The sequence below is a fragment of the Lithobates pipiens genome, unplaced genomic scaffold (assembly GCF_037356315.1).
Source record: "Lithobates pipiens isolate NorthernLeopardFrog02 unplaced genomic scaffold, aLitPip1_a1.2 Scaffold_23, whole genome shotgun sequence".
Classification (NCBI taxonomy): Eukaryota; Metazoa; Chordata; class Amphibia; order Anura; family Ranidae; genus Lithobates; species Lithobates pipiens.
The window spans coordinates 83,344,812-83,366,208 of NW_027507785.1; the positions used below are offsets into that span (position 1 = coordinate 83,344,812).

A 21,397-nucleotide genomic window follows, 5' to 3' on the forward strand; every position below is an offset into this window, starting at 1 on the left:
TGCGCTGCACTTATATTTTGCACTTTTTGATTTAATATGGGCTCGATAGACACACTCTGAAACTCTAAATTTTACCAATTGTTTTGCAATATCTATGTAATAAAATTTTCTATTTTTTTGTAAATTTTGCTTTTGATTGATTTTTCTGCACCTTAAAACTCCAATTTTGTGCTCTTTGGGTATATATTGTTGACACTCTGAAAGGGTGCTAGCAGCAGTCTTCACCTTGTTTTAGTAGGATAAAGATTTTGTAGATATATTTAGTGGTTGTGTGCTATTTATAGAACACCTTGCATTTTTCTCAATGAATGCAAAGCATTCACTGATTGGACCAGCCCATCTCTCCACCTTCTCCAATCGTGTTAACACGGGTATACGCGGGTCCTAGCATAAGCATGCCTAAGTGTATGTAAATGCGCTTACTCATGTTTACACTAAGATCAGAGTATACCTGAGTCTAGTCCTAGTCTGTACTATAGACAGCTGTATCCAGCATCTATGGCTTCCAGGTTCCGAAATACTGCTGTAATTTAGGCTGTTTGGCCCTGTACTCCCATGTGCATGAGTCTAATTCAGCTGTTACCTTCATGAGTACACAGTGATTGAAGAACAGTGATACCAAGGAAGTAGGGAAAGGATTCCATTGCTACACTTTCCTTCCTGCCTGTCCTGCTGATCCAATGGCTTCAGTACTTTCTCTGTAACTACCCAAGAACTAGTGTGAAGATTAGGAGTTTTGACAGATTTGCATGCTTACAGAGACTCAAAGGACTCAAAGGATTAAAGCCAGAGACAGCCAGGCAACTAGCATTTTCAGCAAGTCACCACCTCCCTCTTGGTACAGGGTTTCTTTATCCTGATCCCACTGTCATTTCTAAATAGTGACACTATCATAAAGCTAAATATCTGTTGGATTGTCTACCAAGCTGCCTACCAGTTTACAAGAATGCTACATCACTCATGAGGACCGAATATGTGTTTCTGTAGAATCATAGTCCACTGTGAGTCAGGAAATTTCAGCATCGTTCAGACAACCATTTAGCTTGATGACAGGCTCTCTTTAAGGCTGGGTTCACAGTGGTGTGAATTGGATCTCAATGGAGCCGGTTCACACATCTCCGGGAGGGCTGCTGAGCAGTTTGCAGAAGGGTCCTGTGCGTCTTCTGGTCCATTTCAGGTCCAAATGCAGCCAAAAATACGGACCGAATTCTGACCTGAAACAGTGAACAGGGACCCACCGGACCCCTTCTTCTCCATTTTAAAGCAGCTTTCTACTTTAAATAACCATCTGATCCAAAACTACTATATTAGCTTTAGATAGATAATAGAATAAAATCAGCTGAATTTTTTTTTTCTTATATATTTCTCGAGGCCATCACCTGGGAGATATTAAAAAGTCACCAGAGGTGACAATGATGATATAGGAGTTAGTGGGAGGAACCACAGCGTGTAGAAAGGAAATAATATCTGACACATCAGAAAGTGTGGAGTAACAGTGGCAGCCAGAGCTCATGAAGAAAGATTTCCCTCGCCAGAGTCAACTAAAGGCTTCAATACTTTTTAAGATATTGATCCAGATAAGGAGTGCACACTTCACTGGATGCATGCTTGTTCCAGAGTACAAGTTTTCTTTCAGAGTTGATTAACAATATAGTTACATAGTAGGTGAGGTCGAAAAAAGACACAAGTCCATCAAGTCCAACCTACATGTGTGATTATATGTCAGTATTACATTGTATATCCCTGTATGTTGTGGTCGTTTAGGTGCTTATCTAATAGTTTATTGAAACTATCGATGCTCTCTGCTGAGACCACCGCCTGTGGAAGGGAATTCCACATCCTTGCCGCTCTTACAGTAAAGAACCCTCTACGTAGTTTAAGGTTAAACCTCTTTTCCTCTAATTTTAATGAGTGGCCACAAGTCTTGTTAAACTGCCTTTCATGAACAAGTTTTATCCCTGTTAAACCTAATATGGTGTTCTAGGAAAGCCTATTAGATTAGAGACTGGATAGACATAGCCAGCAAAGGCATTGTAAACCAGAGCAAGATAGAGATTCTGCTGTTGTGTTCGAGAAGAGAACAGAGGGGCCAGAAGCCGAGGTTTGATAATAAGAATAGAAAACAATTTAATTCTATATATAAACCATGGCCTTGCGAATATTTGTGCCATCAAGAACTTAGCAAGGGTCAAAAGCAGATATACAACCCAACAATTACTTAAAGTCATCTGCTAATCTTACCTCCTCTTTGTACCAGCAGTGTGACCTCACTTCCCTTTGGACATTCGATCAGTAAATCCACAACTTGATTATGCGTAAGAGTCTGCACATTCTTCTTGTTCACCTCCACAATGAGATCTCCTTCTTTGAGGCCGCGGCACCGAGGACTGTCTACAATCTGTTTCACTCTTTGTCCACCACCACCGGGACTATCGGCTATGGTAAAGCCAAATCCCATTGGTCCTTTCACTATATGCACTGTGATGAGTTCCGGTTGTGTTGCTATAGAGGATGCCAGGGAAACAGTATCATTAGGGTAACCATGGGAACCGTTTGAAGATAAGTCCACGGGGCTACTAGGCCTCGGCTCTTTTATGTTATTGACTTTCCTGGTTTTACTGCTGTTGCTCGATGGCGAGTCGTAAGTCTCTTGTCCATTGACAATGATAGGGTCCTTGTCCAGAATGGCCACCGATGTCACCAGACTTGTGTTGGGATCATCGGGATCGAAAGGAAGAGGGTAACCTCGGCAGAGTTCAAGGTCAACACTTTCACCGATTGGTATTGACTGGAAGATCTTCACAACTTGAGCATGGGTGTATCCGAGTACACAAATGTCATTCACACTCACAATAACGTCTCCTACGGTGGACAAGAAAAAAAATATTAGATTTGACATTATGTTTTGCTTGCCGAAACGTCATCTCTATGAAAGGACCAATTTAACACAAAACGGCATATAGCCCTAAAAAGGTCATGATTTTTCATTATGTACTTCTATCATCTCCCTGGTAAAATAAATGTGCCAGGATGCTTTAAAGTAGAACTGAAGGCAACACATTTGTTTTGTTTTTTGTTTGTTTTTTTTGGATAGAGTAAAGGAGGGTTATAACCACCCGTTTCTTTTGCCATCTGTGTTCCATTGGGGGGATTTTCCTTCACTTCCTGTCCCATCACCACAACAAGTGATAATCCCTCCAAAGCGAGGGAAATGCCCGATCGTGAATAAAATTTGGGATTGCAAACCCAACAAGTGTTCTAATCCCTCTCAAATCTATCCAAAAAAAAAAAAAAAGCCTTTTGTTGCACTTTAAAGTGGTATTAGATTTTCTTTTTTTTTTAATTTATTTATTTATTTTTTTGTCTTTTTCTCCTCATTTTCACCTGGTAAGTCATTTTCATCTGGTGATCTGGACAGCAACACACTTCCTCTATTAGAGCGCCCCCTTCTCTGTATGAAGAAGCACAGGGGCATTTTTGGACAGCAGCAGTTTGGGGGGAGGGGTATGTTAGACCTACCAGCAAATTTAGATACACTAACATATTGGAGCCAAACCCCAGATCACACTGCAGTTACACAAGCAGTTACAGCAACAGTTTTTGTTCTTTTGGGATAAAGGTTTTATGTGAATTATTAAAATCCTTTCATTGTAAACACCGCTCTCAGTAGTAAATGGTTTGTCTCAACATTCTCTACTGATTCATTTTTAGGAGAGCTTTTGAAAAACAACAGGCTTACCGGCCAGATCACTAGGCAAAAATTAAAGGAAAGAAAGCCTAAAAAAGAAAACGAATGCAGCCATCACATAGAAGAATTGGTAAGCTGCAATATAACAAATGTTTACTTTTAGGTTTAATGCCACTTTAGGTTATGTTCACACTGAATGCAGGTGTCAAATCGTGCGAGTTCAGCTGAACTCAAATGATTTCAAAGTGGCATTTTAGTCTGACTTCAAGGGGCGATTTTGAGAGACATCATGCACAGATGTCTATTGAATTGCCACCCGAAGTCGCCAAAAGTACTACAGGAACTACTTTTGGGAATTGGTGTCGCACCAATTCGGACAGTGCCATTGCCGGAAATAAGCTCAGATTTCGCATGCGATTTGACATGTCAAATCACATGTTGAATGGGCCCGATGTAGACTTGGGCTTAAGGCTATTTTGATCTTTACAACCCAACAGCTGCCATACCCCTGCCCAGAGAGAGACTCAATAAAGGTACTTCCCATTAGGTAGGAGAACTGTAGCTGCCAGGTTCTTAAAGTGGTTCTTAAGGCTCAAGGTTTTTTACCTTCAAGAATTCCATGCGTGAAGGTAAAAAACCTTTGTCTGTGCAGCAGCCCCCCAATACTAACCTGCGCCCCATCGCGATCAAGCGATATGCATGAGAGCCTCAGCTCTACGAGGACTCTCCCTCCACATTGGCTGAGACAGCAGCGGAAGCCATTGGCTCCTTCTGCTGTCAATCACAGCCAGTGAGCCAATGAAGAGAGAGAGGGGCCGAGCTGCGGCTTTGTGTGTGAATAGACACACTGAGCAGCGGCTCAGGAGCGAGCCTGCTTGGGTGACCCCATAGCAAGCTGCTTGCTCTGGCAGCACTCAGCAGGAGGGAGGGGCCAGGATCACTGATGGGGGACTTGAAAAAAGGAAGAAAGGGACTGCTCTGTGCAAAACCACTGCACAGAGCAGGTAAGTATAACATGTTTGCTGTTTTTTTTTTTTTTTAAACTGCCTTTACTATCACTTTAGGTCGGGGATACCAGGCCTCTAGTAAGTAAATCAAACAAGTTACAGATAAGCACACTGAGGATGTTCTGGCCAATAATGGTACTTTTCAGATGTCAGCTCCATGGTAGAACTTTTACCTTAAGGCTGACCCTATACTATTGCATTGCAGTCACCCACAGTCATTCTGGATGGCACCTAAATGCACACATACAGTAAAACTAAATGCACCACCACAGTGCATAGATGAGAATGCTCTGTGCACAGGGGCACACTGCCTTGCCAAAAAGTGAAGTAGTGCAGGTATTTTTCTTGCATTGTTGTAAGTTGGGAACCCATGCGAATAGATGGGCAGCCTTAAAGCACATTAACATACACACAGTTTTGAGGGATGTTTAAAAGATTTAAAATCATTGACAGGTTTATTTTAAGTTTTAAGTGACAAAACTAACTCTGACATCAGGGTCATGTGAAAGATGTCCTGTAAGATTGGCAGGGCAGTGGGAATGGCCTGTTGTACTGAAATCAAGTCATAGGTGGGCATGTGATCATGAATACCGCTCTTGCTGTGACTGCGCCTCTAATAATAGCTGCAATCACTGTGAAGGGTGCTGGGAACTGATCACAAGTGGTGATAATTGCTAGTGGATAAAATACACCAGAAAAAAGGAGTGCTTATCAGTGATTTTAGCAGCATTAAAGTGGACAATCCACAGTTAAAGCGGAGTTCCACCCAAAAGTGGAACATCTGTTTTAAGCACTCCTTGCCCCCTTACAGGTCACATTTGGCATGTCATTTTTTTTTGGGGGGGGAGCGGGTATCTAGTTTTGACAGGTACCCAGCTCCCACTTCCGCTCAACCGCCTAGGCAACTTCTCCTCTCTCTCCCTGCAATCGACCTGGGACGTGTCACAGATCTCAGAAGATTGCTCCTGGCCACTGAGAAGGCGCAGCACGACTCGCGCATGAGCAGCCGCAAGCTGTCACAGCCGGGTGCCCACACTTGCAATGATGGCGCCGCGGAGAGGAGAGAGAGAGGAGCGAGGCTTTGAGTGGCCGCATAGCTGGACCGTGGGACAGGTGGGTGTCTGTTTATTAAAAGTCAGCAGCTACACTTTTTGTGCTGCTGACTTTTAATAAACTTAAAAACAACTTAAATTATTGATTTAAAGGTGAATTCCAATCAGATATAGAGGACACAAATGAATGCATTGATTTTTTAATTGTAACTAGGGTAGATACCTAAATCTGACTTGGTGTCAGCCAAGTTGCAGTCCCTTAGGGCTTGTTCAAACCATGTCTGTTGAGCAGAATTTTTCTGCATACCATTGCATGTCTGGTGTGAACCGGGCATGTTCATACTATACATATGTAGTGATGTGCAGAAAAATGCATTTCAGCATATATGGGGTGAAAAATCCTTCATACAGGGATAAAGAGGGAGAGGACTGGGGGCCAACCAGCTGTGTGGCATGCAAATATGTTGACAAGCAATATGCTGACAGGATGGGTGAGCAGATGAATGGCCTCATCAGTCTGCTGTTGCTTTTTTACTGTGCAGTAGACTGTCCAGTATCATGTCCACTGGCAAAAAAATGTCTTAGTTTTGTTTCATTCTTTTTTTTGTTTGTTTGTTTTTTTTTTTCTTTTTTCAGGTCATTCGCTACGATCGCAATTTGTAAATTCGAAAATTCAAAAACTTGAAAATAAGAAGGAAAGAAAATCTGAAAAAAATCAAGCAATAACTAACTTACTAATAATAAGTTATTAAATTATAGGTATTGGAATTTCATTTTAAAATTTGGCTGTTAGTGAACATAATGAATATGAATTTATCCAAAGTTATAAAATAACGAATGCTGCATCTCAACAAATAGAAAGGGACAAATTAATAATAATAAAACATTTATACATTATTATTGTTATTTATCATTATTATTAATTCGGTACGTTCCATTTGTTTAGATACAGTATTTATTTCGGATAATTTGTAACTTCAGATAAATTTGTATTTGTTACGTTCACTAACAGCCAAATTTGAAAGGAAATTCCAATACCTATCATTTAATAGTTAGTAATAGTTAAGTTATTATTAGTTAGTTATTATTTCCGATTTTCTCATTTTCAGGTTATTGAAATTTCGAATATTTGAATTTACGAAAAATATGAAAAATGTGTTAAACGGGTTTTCGTTAATTCTGAATGAACTAATTTGTCAAAATTAGTTCAAAAACAAATTCGGAACTAAACGAATTACACATGTCTACCGTCCAGTCAGCAGGTTGGTAGTAAAAAGTGGACACCACTGTTTATTTTCCATTACCTATACCTGTGGTAGAAAAGGTGTCATTTGTCTAACAAGAATGTATAAATATAAAGAATGAATTGGATAGAAATAGCAATACTTTGGCAGGTAAAAAAACGCTCTCTTCCATGCATTTCATTAGTGTATTTAGCCATTTGCCTGGAGTTCAACTTCAAAGATCTTGTCATTCAGTCTTATAATGTGATAGCAGATGTATCTGCACATCCAAAGTTACATTGATGATGCCCTTTTTAAGAGCGGCAGTTAAATTCCACCTCTCCAACTTCCTGTACTACTACTGGTGCCTAGGACCTTTGTAGCCAACATATCATTATCCATAAATGCATTACAGACAAAAAAAGTAATGTTAGACTGCAGCTATTTCAGGACCATCAAAAGCGAACAAACCTTTACAAGAAAGTGGTGAACTTCCTATTTTCTAGATCTCGTATCCATGTATTATTCTTTCTTATCTATGTGTTAGTTTTTGCATTCAGTAGTTGTTTGGCACCATCTCTTAACTTTAGGGAGTCGAGACAAATAGTTCCTGAATCACCTGCTATATGTTTACCTCTAGGTTTAGCAATTTCTCAAAATTGTTAAAATTGCATACAGTGCCCTTTACAGTATGAAAGAAAAGCATCCATTTGGCATTTGAAAGTAAAGGTTTCTGATGTATGATTATAGCATAAAGCAATGCATTTTCAGGAGTTGCTGTTGAAAATCAGCAGGTTGGTTAAATAGCTGAACACACAACTTTTTTCCTCTCAATCAAAGCAGCAAATAATGCTCTTGCATCCATCCTACAGCACAATTGTATCCATAAATATGTAGACTGGTTACTTTGAGTTGCGCAATCAGCTTTTTAAATTTTACTCCAGTCTAACTGAAAAATTAAGAAAATACGAAGCCCACTAAACAGAGCCAGTGTCAAGATAATATTACCCGTTTCCATCTTTCCATCTAGAGCAGCGGGACCGTCAAGAACCAAACTTTTTATCTGCAAGAACTCGTCCGGCTCATCTCCACCAACCACAGTGAAGCCAAAACCTCGGGTGCTCTTCCGTAGTTTTGTGTTGATAAATTTGCCTTTTAATTCAGATGGATTCCTGGTAAAGAACGGTTTAGCTAAAAGAGAAAAACAAAAAGTCATACATATTTAGGTTTTATCTAACAATAAGGGTCAGTATAAAGCTAGAAACAAATAAGGGGGATAAGAGTTCTTGTAGAAACAGTAAATAGTTTAACTGATCTTTTCGTTCAGAAGATAACTGCAGTAGACCGTAGACCATGTGTCAAACACAAGGCTCATGGGCCGAACCCAGCCTGCCAGGCCATTTCATGTGGCACTCGCACCTCTCCTGCAGCTGCGGCACCCTCTTTGTCTCAGTGTTTGGCAGCAGAGAGGAGGGCAGAACTCCTCCACCAGACCCTGTGCTTCTCTATGCAGCCATGGAGAGGCTCGTCTTTTCCTCACCATCTCAGCAGTCAGCAGCAGAGAGGACCACAGAACTCTTACTACAGATCTTTAGCCTCTCTGCCACAGCACACTCGTCTCTTCCTCCCTTGGCCTCAGCATTCAGCAGACTCTGTCACCTGACTCCTGCCCTCCTCTGGTCTTCCTCCAGATCCTGCACTTTCTGCTTCCCAGCAGCAGCACACAGTAAGGGGGGGGGGGGGGGGGTTCCTTGAGATGTAAGGGAAGGTGGGGGCTCTTGACTTCGGATGGTGGGGGGGCCTCTTGATGTAAGGGGGTGGGGTGCTCTTGAAATCTAGTCTTACAGGACAACCATAATGCTGATTTGGCCCGCAATGAAACAGAGACTGACACCCCTGCCATAGACCATAGAGCAGAGCAAACTCAGAATGAAAACCCTGCAGTAATCATACCCTAGAGCAGGCCACTTCTTCCCAATGCGTAAAAAAAAAAAAAAAGCAATGTCCTAAAGTCTCAGGGGATATAAAGGGGCACTTTAAGGACTTAAAGAGGGGTTTCACTGTGAAAAAAAAATATTAAAAGCCAGCAGCTACAAATACTACAGCTGCTGACTTAATAAATGGACACTCACCTGTCCCAGGATCCAGCGATGTCGGCAGCCGAGGCCGATCGATCGCTCGGCTCTCGGCTGCTGCAGCCACCATTCTAGGTGAGGAAATCAGGAAGTGAAGCGTTGCGGCTTCACTTCCCGGTTCCCTACTGCGCATGAGCGAGTTGCGCAGCACAATAGGAATTGTCCGCACCCGTTTGTGTCCCAGCAGACAGCGTGCAGGGACAGGAAGAGGCATAGACTCCCGTGGGAGTCTATGCCCGGAAGTGGGTGTAAATACCACTGAGCGGAAGTTCCACTTTAGGGTGGAATCCCGTTTTAATTCAATATAGTCAGTCACTGAACCTCTTTCTTTTCTCTTTGGGCCCCTTTGCCAATCTGGTATCTACCTCTAGAGCCCACTGTCATGTTCATAGGCCATAGCTCTTTAATGGTCAGACAAGTCCTCTACTAGTCCTCTAGTTTTAGAGATCAGTGACGTCTGGGAGAGAGGGAGGTCTAGGTGTCTACATGGGAATATGGACAGCTAGTGAACAGGTCAGGGGGTCCAAAGAAACCCTTCATCCATTCACAAATCAGGGGTGACGTTTTCATATTTTGGGAAAGAATTATGTGTTGTCCTTCGCAAAAGATACATTTGGGACATGTATTTGTGTAGCATTTGTAGATAGATGGTTAAATTGTTAGGATTTTGAGAGAAGTCAAGACACCATATTTGTGTGTTTTAATCTAAATAAATAAGTTCTCAGAAAAATTTCCTCAGTTGACAATGAAACTATCCATCCAAAGATTTTCAATGAGCAGTCAGGAACTTAAATTGCCCTTTATTACATAAGAAAGAAAAAGAGGGTTTGGGACTATGGAGTAGATCTAGCATGGCTAAAAGATGAGTCATGTAAGAAGACCTGTTTTATTCCATACATTAAAAAACATGAAATAGAAAAATTAGTACATGCATGGTAAACAAGCATATCAATCACATATTATTAATCAGATATTCATAAAGACAATCATAGCAACTTAGAGATAACATATTGAGGTATAGGACAGTTGTGCACCATAAAGAATCGCTTGAAAAGCAACACGGTGGGGTATCTTGGAAGTGAATGACATAAAACCATCTAAAAAGAAAATGGTGCATCAAAATTGGCCCAAAGCACGTTTTGTGGTTTCCTACCACATCATCAGGGACAAGTGCACCAATGTCTGTAAAAAAACATAAATAAAAGGATATGGTCCAATGTTCCACCCAAACACGAGGGAGACTATATGTGTAAAGGAGGGGGAGAAATTAACTCATCCCACTAAGTACTTAGATGTCAATTAAGTCTAAACCATGTGAACATCAAAACTGGTGGCTGCTTAAAATGCCCCAAACCCCTCTTTTTGTTTCATACAATTAGGGATGGAGGTATACTAGCGGTTATCATGAAGTCTGTGACCCTATATTCCCTTCTTATGCAGTTCAAGGCAAACTTTTTTTGTCCATCATCTGCTTTTTATTAAGACCTATGTTAACACTGAGCCAATACTCATATTGCACGTAGTCATTTTTTATATGTGGTCATGTCTGTCTGACTTGGTGATTAAGGATGAGCTCAGGCGTGTTCGCAAATCCAGGTTCCTGCGCCCGCCTGGAAGCCGACACTCCGTAGTGCTAATCACAGGCAGTCAGACATTTCCCAATCCACGGCTGCAGATTGGGAAATGTTTCACTGCCTGTGATTAGCGCTGCAGAGTGTCAGCTTCCTGGTGGGAGCAGGCACGTTGAGTTGCGAACACGCCTGAGTTCAACCTTATTTGTGATTCCGTTCTGGTGGGCTGGTCTATGTTCATTAGCTGGAAGCTGCAAGGTTCACTGGGCGCCCTCTCTCTTTCCTCCCATCTATCCACCTTTGGTTGATGTGGGGGACAGGGCAGGCCAGTCCCACTGTGCATCGGCGCCACGCCTCCCCAAGCCATGCAAACGGTGCCCTCTCTGGGCATCCTGTTACTGGCTTGAGTTGTATTCCAATCGTGGCCAGCCCATAGGGAGATGCCTCTAACTGTTGTGGGTGGGTATGGTCGTTCTGGCAGAAGGGCCTCCCCTTTTTTGCTGTGCCAGCGTGAAACTGGGAGGAGCCGTTTGGCGACGCTGAGCACATAAGGATCCCTACTTGAGTCTGCTAGCTCTCTTGGCAGCACCTCCAGCAGCATACTGCACAGATCTGTATGTTTCTCTGTCACATCTTTAGGTAATCACCTGGCTGGGCTTTCTGCCTGTGCTTTTCAGTGTTTGATTAAAGACAGCATTGGCTGGCTTTCATCATGTTTCTTATATCCTCTGCACTCTTCTCTTCCTTCTGAGCAGGTATGACTTTTTTTCACTATTTCCACACATCATTTGTATCTACCGTTCATCTTGGTGTTGGGCTCCAGTTACTGTTCAATACTTTTTAACAATATTGTATACCTTTATGTATTCACAGTATATCTAAATTAATCACTTTTACAGCATTGGAGCCCAAATGGTTTTCTTTTTGATTACTTGTTTACTTTTTTCTGGGGATCATGATGTGCATCCGACCTTTCCTCCGGGCCCCTTCCTCAGCTCCCAGGATGAACATTTTAAGCAGCCTCCAGTTTTGATGTTCACATGGTTTAGACTTAATTAACATGTAAATACTTAGTGGGATGAGTTCATTTTTCCCCTCCTTTACACATATAGTCTCCCTCGTGTTTGGGTGTAACATTGGACCATATTGTTTTATTTATACTTTTTTACAGACATTGGTGCACTCGCCCCTGATAACGTGGTAAGAAAAACCGAAACGTGTGTTGGGCCAATTTTGATGCACCATTTTCTTTTTAGATAGTTTTATTTCATCCACTCCCAAGTTACCCCACCATATCCTATACCTCAATGTGTCATCTCTAAGTTGCTATGAATGTTTTTTTATGAATATCAGGGTTAATAATATGTGATTGATATGCTTGTTTACCATGCATGTACTCATTTTGCTATGTCATGTTTTTTAATGTATTGGATAAAACATGTCTTGTTACATTGACTCATCTTTTAGCCATGCTAGGTCTACCTCAGTTAAAGTCCCAAACCCTCTTTTTCTTGCATATAGATAGGGATGGGGATGTGTGACCACACACACACCTCATTTAAAGTCCCAAACCCTTTGTTTTTTAATTACATAAGAACTACATAAGAACCGTTGAATCATACCGTGGGTGGAAGGGTCTCTTGCAGGCTCCTTTTTGGGAGTGATGTTGTTGGGCAGAATGAGAGGCGGAGGTATGGCAGGCATATGCTCTCCTGGCCAATCTGTTGGTGTGAAATACATTGAAGAATATAGTTAATCCCATACTGTTACGTATACATACACAAACATATGTTAAAAGAGAAGCCCCTTGACACAGCTCTGTTCCTGGATGCTGAACATAAATTATTCAGTATGGCTGAAACCAGAGCAAGGATTGCATTACATTGTAACAGTGATCCAGCCACAGACAGACTTAGTAAACTATGGCACTTTAATTAATGAACTGTTGAAGGTCCAACTGCTCTTCTGTTGCAAATTCCCTTGAAATCAAACCTATATTTACTATACAGCTTAAGTTTGGGCAGACAGATAAAGCATATACCTAAAGGTACCTGCACAAATATTTATATGGGCTATATCAGTGATGGCGAACCTTGGCACCCCAGACGTTTTGAAACTACATTTCCTATGATGCTCATGCACTCTGCAGTGTAGTTGAGCATCATGGGAAATGTAGTTCCAAAACATCTGGGGTACCAAGGTTTGCCATCACTGGGCTATATGGTCGAAGGTTTATGGATACCTGACCATCACACCAACTACATTACCAAATGTAGGTGGACATCCTTTGAAAGAGTTTAGATGCTTCCAGTGAAGGGATGCAATATTGCTGCAGTATACAGTACAAAGAGTTGTTAAACAAATGTCCTGACAGTTTGGGGAATGCCCTTCTCTGTTCCAACACTACTGTGCCCCTATGTATCAAGCCAGCTCCATCAAGAAATGGTTTGACAGGTTTCAGCCAGGTCTTCACCCTCACCATCAGTACCAGGCCTCACAAATGAGCTAAATAAGCACATTCCAAAATGTTGGGGAAAGCATTCCTAGAAGAGTGGAGACTGTTGTCTAGGGAGAAGGGGGTTCATATTGGTTTTGGAATGTCGAACAAGATCATATAGGAATAATGGTCAGGTGTCCACAAGCTTTGGTAGGGTTCCCCAGATATCTGGAGCTCTAATATGCATGTAGTGGCATCAGTGCCAGTAGTAAGTGCCACCCATTCTCATCGATATCTAAGTTTATTGTATTTATCAGCTATTTGCTTCTCCCCTCCGGGTGCATTTTATTTTGGGCATTAACAAGGTTTGATTTTATGGGAGTTTTTTTCCAACATTAATTCACATTTGATTGGCTGTCTATTTTTCATTAGCTCCATATATACATATCATCAGACTTTGTTCATTTAGCTATAGCTAAGCATTTGTTTATGATGTGAAATGTTTTTTTATATTTATATGATCATTTTATATTGTTATATATTTTGTGATGTACTATCAATCAATGATTACCGTATATACTCGAGTATAGGCCGACCCGAATATAAGCCGAGGCCCCCAATTTACCCCCAAAAAAACTGGCAAACTTATTGACTCGTGTATAAGCCGAGGGTGAGACATGCCTGTCCATCCCTGTGTGTGTGTCCGTCCATCCCTGTGTGTCCGTCCATCCCTGTGTGTCCGTCCATCCCTGTGTGTCCGTCCATCCATCCCTGTGTGTGTGTGTGTCCATCCATCCATCCATCCCTGTGTGTGTGTGTCTCCATCCATCCATCCATCCATCCCTGTGTGTGTGTGTCTCCATCCATCCATCCGTGTGTCTCCATCCGTGTGTGTGTGTGTGTGTGTGTGTGTGTGTGTGTGTGTGTGTGTGTGTGTGTGTGTGTCCAGCCTACCTGTGTCCCGAGCCTTTGTCCCGAGCCTCCGTCCCGTGCCTTGCCTCCTTGCCTCCGTCCCGTGCCTTGCCGCCGTGCCGCCGTGCCTTGCCTCCGTCCCGTGTCGTGCCTTGCCTTGCCTCCGTCCCGTCCCGTGCCGTGCCTTGCCTTGCCTCCGTCCCGTGCCCTCTTCGTCGGCGCCTCGGCGGCCATTGTAAAATTCAAAAGCCTCCGCCTTCGCCTGTGATAGGCGGAACACTGAATTTCCCAGCAGCCTGTGTTCCGCCTATCACGGACATCGTATCATCCTCGTCCGTAGTACGAGGATGATACGATGTCCGTGATAGGCGGAACACAGGCTGCTGGGAAATTCAGTGTTCCGCCTATCACAGGCGAAGGCGGAGCCGGAGGCGCGGCTTTTGAATGATAGAATGGCCGCTGTCTGTCTGCTCGACACGCTGATCGAGCGGGCAGACAGCGATGACTCGAGTATAAGCCGAGGGGGGCACTTTCAGCCTCAAAAAAGAGGCTGAAAATCTCGGCTTATACTCGAGTATATACGGTAATAACTATCACAGCGCCCCCTATATTTAATCGTCATATGATGTGAAACGCTTTTGCTGTTTTTGCCTGTTTTTTCTGTGCAAGATACAACTGTTTTTTGATTTTAATCCTTCAATAAAGATGCCTTGAGCGGTGTGCGGCCATCCAGGATTTTTTCCTTTCCACCACTGAATAGAATTGCAAATCCCAGTGTCACTTGTTAAATCCCTTCAGGTGACGCTTCAAATTGTACTTCATATGATTCAGGTGTGAATGGGGCCTAGAGTTTAGCCAGAACCTCTCATCTCAGAGTGTTGGAATTAGGTTTACGTATAACGATTGGAAGATCTCCTAAGCGGAGCCATCTGAACCCTCTTGTACTGAACTGTAATGTAACTGTACTGCCTGCCTTCATTTTTTTAAACTGTTGATGGTATATAAATTCTGCATTATATAATAACATATCATTTAGGACACACCAAAGGAAATGCTGCCATGGTGGGTCTTAATGGTATAGTCATTTGTTTTAGGAGAGCTGCTTTGGTAGGTTCACCTTATATTTTTTTTATCTGTGTGCGGTTATTTATTATCGTATCACTATATATAATGATGACTCCAAAGACATGCTGGTAGGTTAATTGGATGTCTAAATTGTCCCTAGTATGTATGAATGTGAGTTAGGGACCTTAGATTGTAAGCTCCTTGAGGGTAGGGACTGATGTGAATGTACAATATATATGTAAAGCGCTGCGTAAATTGACAGCGCTATACAAGTACCTGAAATAAAATAAATGACTACATCAGAGTTAGAGAACTGATTTGGTTGGCAGCTTTATAAATTCACAGTCATATTAGACACAGCGTATAGTATGGTACAGATGACTTCTATACATACAACGTATAGAGACATATTGCTAACGCTCAGTACAAAGGAATAAGCATAACAATGTAAACACTGCACAGTATAATGTGCAAACATGTGAACATCTCCGGTTAAATGTGCTAATGCAAATGATGCCGGCGTCTAGGGATTTGCTTCAGTTTGCAGTCTGTTCTGGAGACGTTCTTCTCGCAGTCCTCGGAGCCGTACATTATTTGGCTCAGGGAGCCCCCCTGTGGAGCAAGTACTCAGGGTGACCTTAGCAAAGCAATATTTAGAAACTAGACTGAAAGCACAGAGGAGGAGATGCTTAACGGGAGGCAAAGCACAACACACCACCTGTGCAGCTACACAGAACACGGGGGGGCTTATTTAATGTACAACTCTTTCTCTGGATGACAATCGCACAGAGGCTACAGTCCATGTCTATAGCTCTTTTCACACAGGGGCTTCGCCAATCCGTGTTTGGACAGATCAAAAACAGACTGAAATCTAATCCTATGCAGGTCCGGATGTAAGTGAATGTGCATTCATTTAAATCCAGGTCTGTCACTCGTCACAAAAAAAAAAAAAGCGCATCCATTGATTTCAATGGGTAGGAGCAGTTTAGGAGCGGTGATTACACCGCTCCTTTCACCGCTCCAAAGATGCGGCTAGCAGGACTTTTTTCACCATCCTGCCAGCGCACCGCTCCAGCTTTCACACTGGAGTGAAGGGGGCCATTTTTTTTAGGCGCTACACAGGCGCTAATTTTAGCGCTGTAGCGCCTGAAAACCGCCCCAGTGTGAAAGGGGCCTAAACCATTTTTTTGATCTCTAAATCGCTGCATTTTTAAATTCCAACAGCCAATATAAAGGAATATTAGTGGTAAAAAAAAAACACTTGTGGGTTTACCAAATCTTGTTTTTTTGTACAATTCTCCTTTAAGGGGGCGTGGCAAGGGGTGAGTCCTATGCCTGCATACTTTTGTTGATGGGTGTCCCTCATTCCCATCTCAAAAAGTTGGGAGGTATGCACCGGCATAGTTAAAATACCTAAATCTAAACTGGATCTTGCTGGAAAAAACCTCCAGCATAAAACAGGCATGTAATGACGCTTAACTTATATGTGTTTTTAACTTTCGGTTCACTCCTCCAACCACACTAGAATACATTTACATATGTTAATATGATTTTACCCCTATAGAGGTGTAAATTGCGCCAAAATACTCATCTTGAATGCAGGCATTTTTTTAAAGGCAGAACTGAAGGCATTTTATAACAGACTGCAAAAGCAGGCCGGCTATTATCGCAGAAGAGACATGTGATGTCTTTTCTACAATAAAATACACCTACCCATCTGTTTGAAGTCTTCTGCAGCATGTAAACTGAGCGGTGTATGTGTAGCTCAGTTTACATCACTGGCACAGTCCCCGTGTTTCGGAATGACTGACTCCTGTGCATGTGCAGAAGATATATAATCTGGCGCCAGCCAATAGAGATGCCCAAAGACTTACATTCAGGGAGAAGATGTCGGCACTTGCATGGGATTTCAAAGTGCCGAGGTGTGAATGACAAATTGCAGAAAGCACATTTGAGATGCCATTCATTTCCTTTAATCATGGTGCGGTTCTGACATGATTGTCTGCAGTTGCGGCAACCCGCATCGCGTGAAGCTTGTCGCCCAAAAAAGTTTAGGAGCTACTTTTAGGCGACATGCTTCACGCAATGCGGGTTGCTGCAATTGCAGTGCAATGTATCGGGTGACAATCACAGCAGTGTGATAGGGGAACAATTTCGATTGTTCCATATCCATGCATTTAAGGAATTTTACGTTACTAAATTAGAAATTCAGCTGCCTGTTCAAAAAGTTGTAAAAACCAATAAAGTGGACAAGTTTATGTGGTGAGCCGTGCCATACTCAATAGGTATAAAGTGCAAAACAGTACAAATAAGTGAAACTAAAGAACCACCAGATTCATTCCAATGGAACATGTGCAACAACCAATCAAAATTGGGCATAATAATAATGTGATCAAACATATCAACAACTATATGAAATCATAAATAATAATAATAATGTCCAAATGGTCAAGACAATATATTCAAGTACAATGACCCCTTTTTTGGACTTGAATATATTGTATTGTATATATATTTCATTTATTTGTACTGTTTTGCACTTTATACAATCGCAGCAGTACTGCCCCTGATTTTAGGTGGCATTCAAATGAATGGCATTTCAATGGTGCTTTCTGTGATTTGTCATTCGAGCCTCGGCATTTTGAAATTGTGGGTATAATCGCAGTGATGTAAATGCAGACTTATGCCGCGTACACACAATCGGAAATTCGGCCAACAAAAGACCGATGAGAGTTTTTCGTTGGAAAATACGACCGTGTGTACTCCAATCGGAATTTTGCTGGCCAAATTTCCACCAGCAAAAGACTGAGAGCACGTTCTCAATTTTTCTGACGGAAAAAGTTTAGATTGGAAATTCCGATCGTCTGTAGCAATTCCGACGCGCAAAATTCCTACGCATGCTCGAAAACAATTTGATGCATGCTCGGAAGCAGTGTGTTGTACCTCACCGTGTTCTTGACGTTTGAAAGTTCTGTGAACTTTTGTGTGATCGTGTGTATGCAAGGCAAGTTTGAGTGGAATTCCCTCGGAAAAAACATCATACCATTTTCCGACGAGAATTCCGATCGCGTGTACGCGGCATTAGAGAAGAGGTAAGCATAGCGCCTTAAAGAGGAGGGCCGGTTATACAAAAAAAAAAAAAAAGTCAGCAGCTGCAAACACTGTAGCTGCTGACTTAATCAACACACTCACCTGTCCAGGGCGCCCGCGATGTCGGCCGCCCGAGGCCGACCCGTCCCTCGGCTCTCGGGTCCCGGCGCCGCCATTCCTTGTAAGGGAAACAGGCAGTGGAGTCTTACGGCTTCACTGCCCGTTTCCTACTGCGCATGCGCGAGTCCCGCAGCTACTGCGCATGCGCGAGTCCCGCAGCGCTTTCTGAATGGGACGCGCTGTGTTCTGGAACACACAGTTCCCAGAACACAGCGCGACCCATTACCCAGAAGACGCCGCGACGAAGACAGAAGACAGAAGATCTCAGCGGAGTAGGAAGAGGAAGATTAGGAGAAAGTGCCTAGCAACAGGCATTTCTGGCAAGTAAAAAAAAAAAATGTTTTCATTTTTTTTTTTTTTTTTTTTTAATTTTTAATATTTTTTTTGTTTTCAGGGTGGCCCTCCACTTTAAGTTCCGCTTTACTGTCACTAAATGCTGCTATGTGCATGATCATAAAAGCTATAAACAGGTGCTGCGTTGAGATCTGTAGAAAAATAAATACCGTAAATGCTATACAGAACTGAAAGTGGCGCTCATGTGCAGCACTTGGCACTTCATATGTTGCTAAGAAGGGTAAACTGTAGTCTATTACATGGGAAAATGACATGCACAGGAAATAGATCAGCTACAGGATTCTGTTAAAACCTTTTGTTTCTTCATTAATACTTTGTAACTATATGTTACAGGGGGTGGGGATTGCATATTTGTTTTGGTTGTGCTTTTGCTGCACATCTTATCTCACAGCAAATTTACCAGATGGGGAAGTTTGTCTGAAAGCAACAGACCATCTGCGGCCTTTAAGTAATAAAAAAACAAAAAAAAAACAAAAAAAACACACAATGTGCTTGGTAATACATTAGCCTTTGTCTAGGTTCCATTAGTAAACTTGTGAGACGAGCATTATTTTGCTTTATTTTTTATCCAGGGTGAGAAAAAAAAAATTTCAAAAATAAAAATCATAATTTGATCTGGTAATGCTGCCATGTGAGTTTAATACATTTTAATGGGTCGGTCCACCCAAAATTGGTATTTGGGTTATAAGTGGCCTCTTATCTACTAAATTCCTGGCTTTGTTCCCTCCCACGTTTTACATGTTCCTGCTCACCTCGACTTGTTCTCACTTTTCCTCCAAATACTGCATTGCTGGTGCCAATATTGGATGTGAAATCTATTAGATTGTAAGCTCTTCTGAGCAGGGCCCTCTTAATCCTCTTGTATTTTATTGTATTGTAACTGTATTGTCTCCTTTTTACATTGTAAAGTGCTGCGTAAATTGCTGGCGCTATATAAATCCTGAATAATAATAATAAAATCTATAGACCTTTCTAGGCATTCCTGAAGGGCATAACATACAAACCCCGATGAAGGGGATTTTTTGAACCCTTGAAATGTGTTGGCTTTCTTATCTAAAAATAAACTATTGTGGACTATTTTCACTAATGTGAAGCTCCTAATGCCATCTACTGCTTCTACGCCTTCTTTCATTTAGGAGACCTTTGCTCAGCTAACAGGATGGTCATAGACAATATTGGACATTAGCAATTCGAGATTTCAGTGCCTCTTTTGTATGAACTAACTAAAACCTCACGGGGGTCCCAACTCTTCTTTACTCGATCCAAAACGGAAAAACGTTTTTACACTTTAAGTCTCAACTCACGACAAAACTTTATTTCATTTTTAGTATTATGAAAGGGTTAGGGGCTGTGTTAGACACAGATCACATAAACTTTTCTTGGAAACATTTCTCGGCACTCGTCAGTACAGGAAGTATTTTTACATTTTTAAATCTCTCCAAAGAGATTTACATTTTTAAATCTCTCCAAAGATAAAAAAAAACAAAAAACATTTTGAGTAGAGTAAGTGGAACGCCTGACAATGTTTTGTCCATGCCTTCCTAAATCAGCAATGACCTCAACCCCCAATTATTATACAGATGTGAGAGAGACAAGAAGTGAGGGAAACCCCCAAAGGGAACAAAAATACAAATAAAAACCTGGAATTGTTATAGTACAAATCTTTTAAAAATAACAAGATAAAAATGAATACACCAATAAAAGAAAATAACAAAACCAGTGTTTGCTGCAATATTCAAGTTTGATCTAGAGACTTCCCCCTGCAGTACTTTTTACAGCCAATAGATGTCCTCCGCATGACGGTTAGCATCATTCAACCCACTTCTTTTGATCCCAGGTTGTCCTGGACCTGGGCCCACCCCTAGCCTGGGACTGGACAGTGAAAGGAGAAGTAGGACAGTGATGAGCTCATCTCTCTCATCCCTGTGTCCCCCGGCTTTCTCTACCTATCAGAATGCTTCTTGGCAGCACGTGAAGAGTCTGCACAAGGGAATCAAAAAGGCTGATACCAGGTCAAATTTAGGTACCAACACTGATATTATTTAGAAAAGAAAACACAGTTTCATTATGAATTAATAAATACAGAGCGGCATTAATCTGTGTCTTTTAAATTGGCACAGAGTTCCGCTTTAAAGTGATACTAAAGTCTGTTTTTCTTGTTTAAAAAATACAAACATGTTATACTTACCTGCCCTGTGCAGTGGTATTGCACAGAGCAGTCCAGATGCTCCTCTTCCCAGGTCCCTCCCCGGCGTTCCTGGCCCCTCCCTCCTGCTAAGTGCCCCCACAGCAAGCAGCTTGTTATGGGGGCACCCGAGCGAAGCCGCTGCTATGTGTGTCCATTCAGACATGGAGCCTTGGCTCAGCCCTGTCCCCTCTGTCTCCTCATTGGCTCACAGGCTTTGATTGACAGCAGCGGTAGCCAATGTCGCCCCACTGCTGTCTCAATCAATGAGGAGGGAGAGTCCCAGACAGTCCAGACTCTTGTGCAACATCACTGAATCAAGATGGGGCTCGGGTGAGTATCAGGGGGGCTACTGCACACAGAAGTTTTTGTTTTTTTATCCTAATGCATACAGATAAAAAAAAAAAACCTTTTGACTTTAGAACCTCTTTAACTCTTCCGCACTTTATCACCATTCCTTCTCCCACCCAAAAAAAACAAAAACAAAGAAAAGAAGAAAAAGGGTAGGAGTAAGGTTTAATTGCAATGCAAAAAGCTGCAAAAATACAGTATATAAAC

The 21,397-nt window shown here is 42.0% G+C and overlaps 1 protein-coding gene across 11 annotated transcripts in view; it reads right to left on the reverse strand.

Annotated features, from left to right (window-relative positions):
- MAGI1 (membrane associated guanylate kinase, WW and PDZ domain containing 1) overlaps positions 1-21,397 on the reverse strand; it is a 708,238-nt gene that overhangs the window by 119,076 nt on the left and 567,765 nt on the right. For all 11 annotated transcript variants that reach the window (XM_077451962.1, XM_077451961.1, XM_077451956.1 and 8 more), the window contains 3 exons: positions 12,299-12,397; positions 7,979-8,161; positions 2,242-2,862 (listed from right to left, as the gene is read on the reverse strand). In XM_077451962.1, coding sequence (XP_077308088.1) covers positions 2,242-2,862; positions 7,979-8,161; positions 12,299-12,397 — 903 coding nt within the window. The remainder of the gene's footprint in view (positions 1-2,241; positions 2,863-7,978; positions 8,162-12,298; positions 12,398-21,397) is intronic.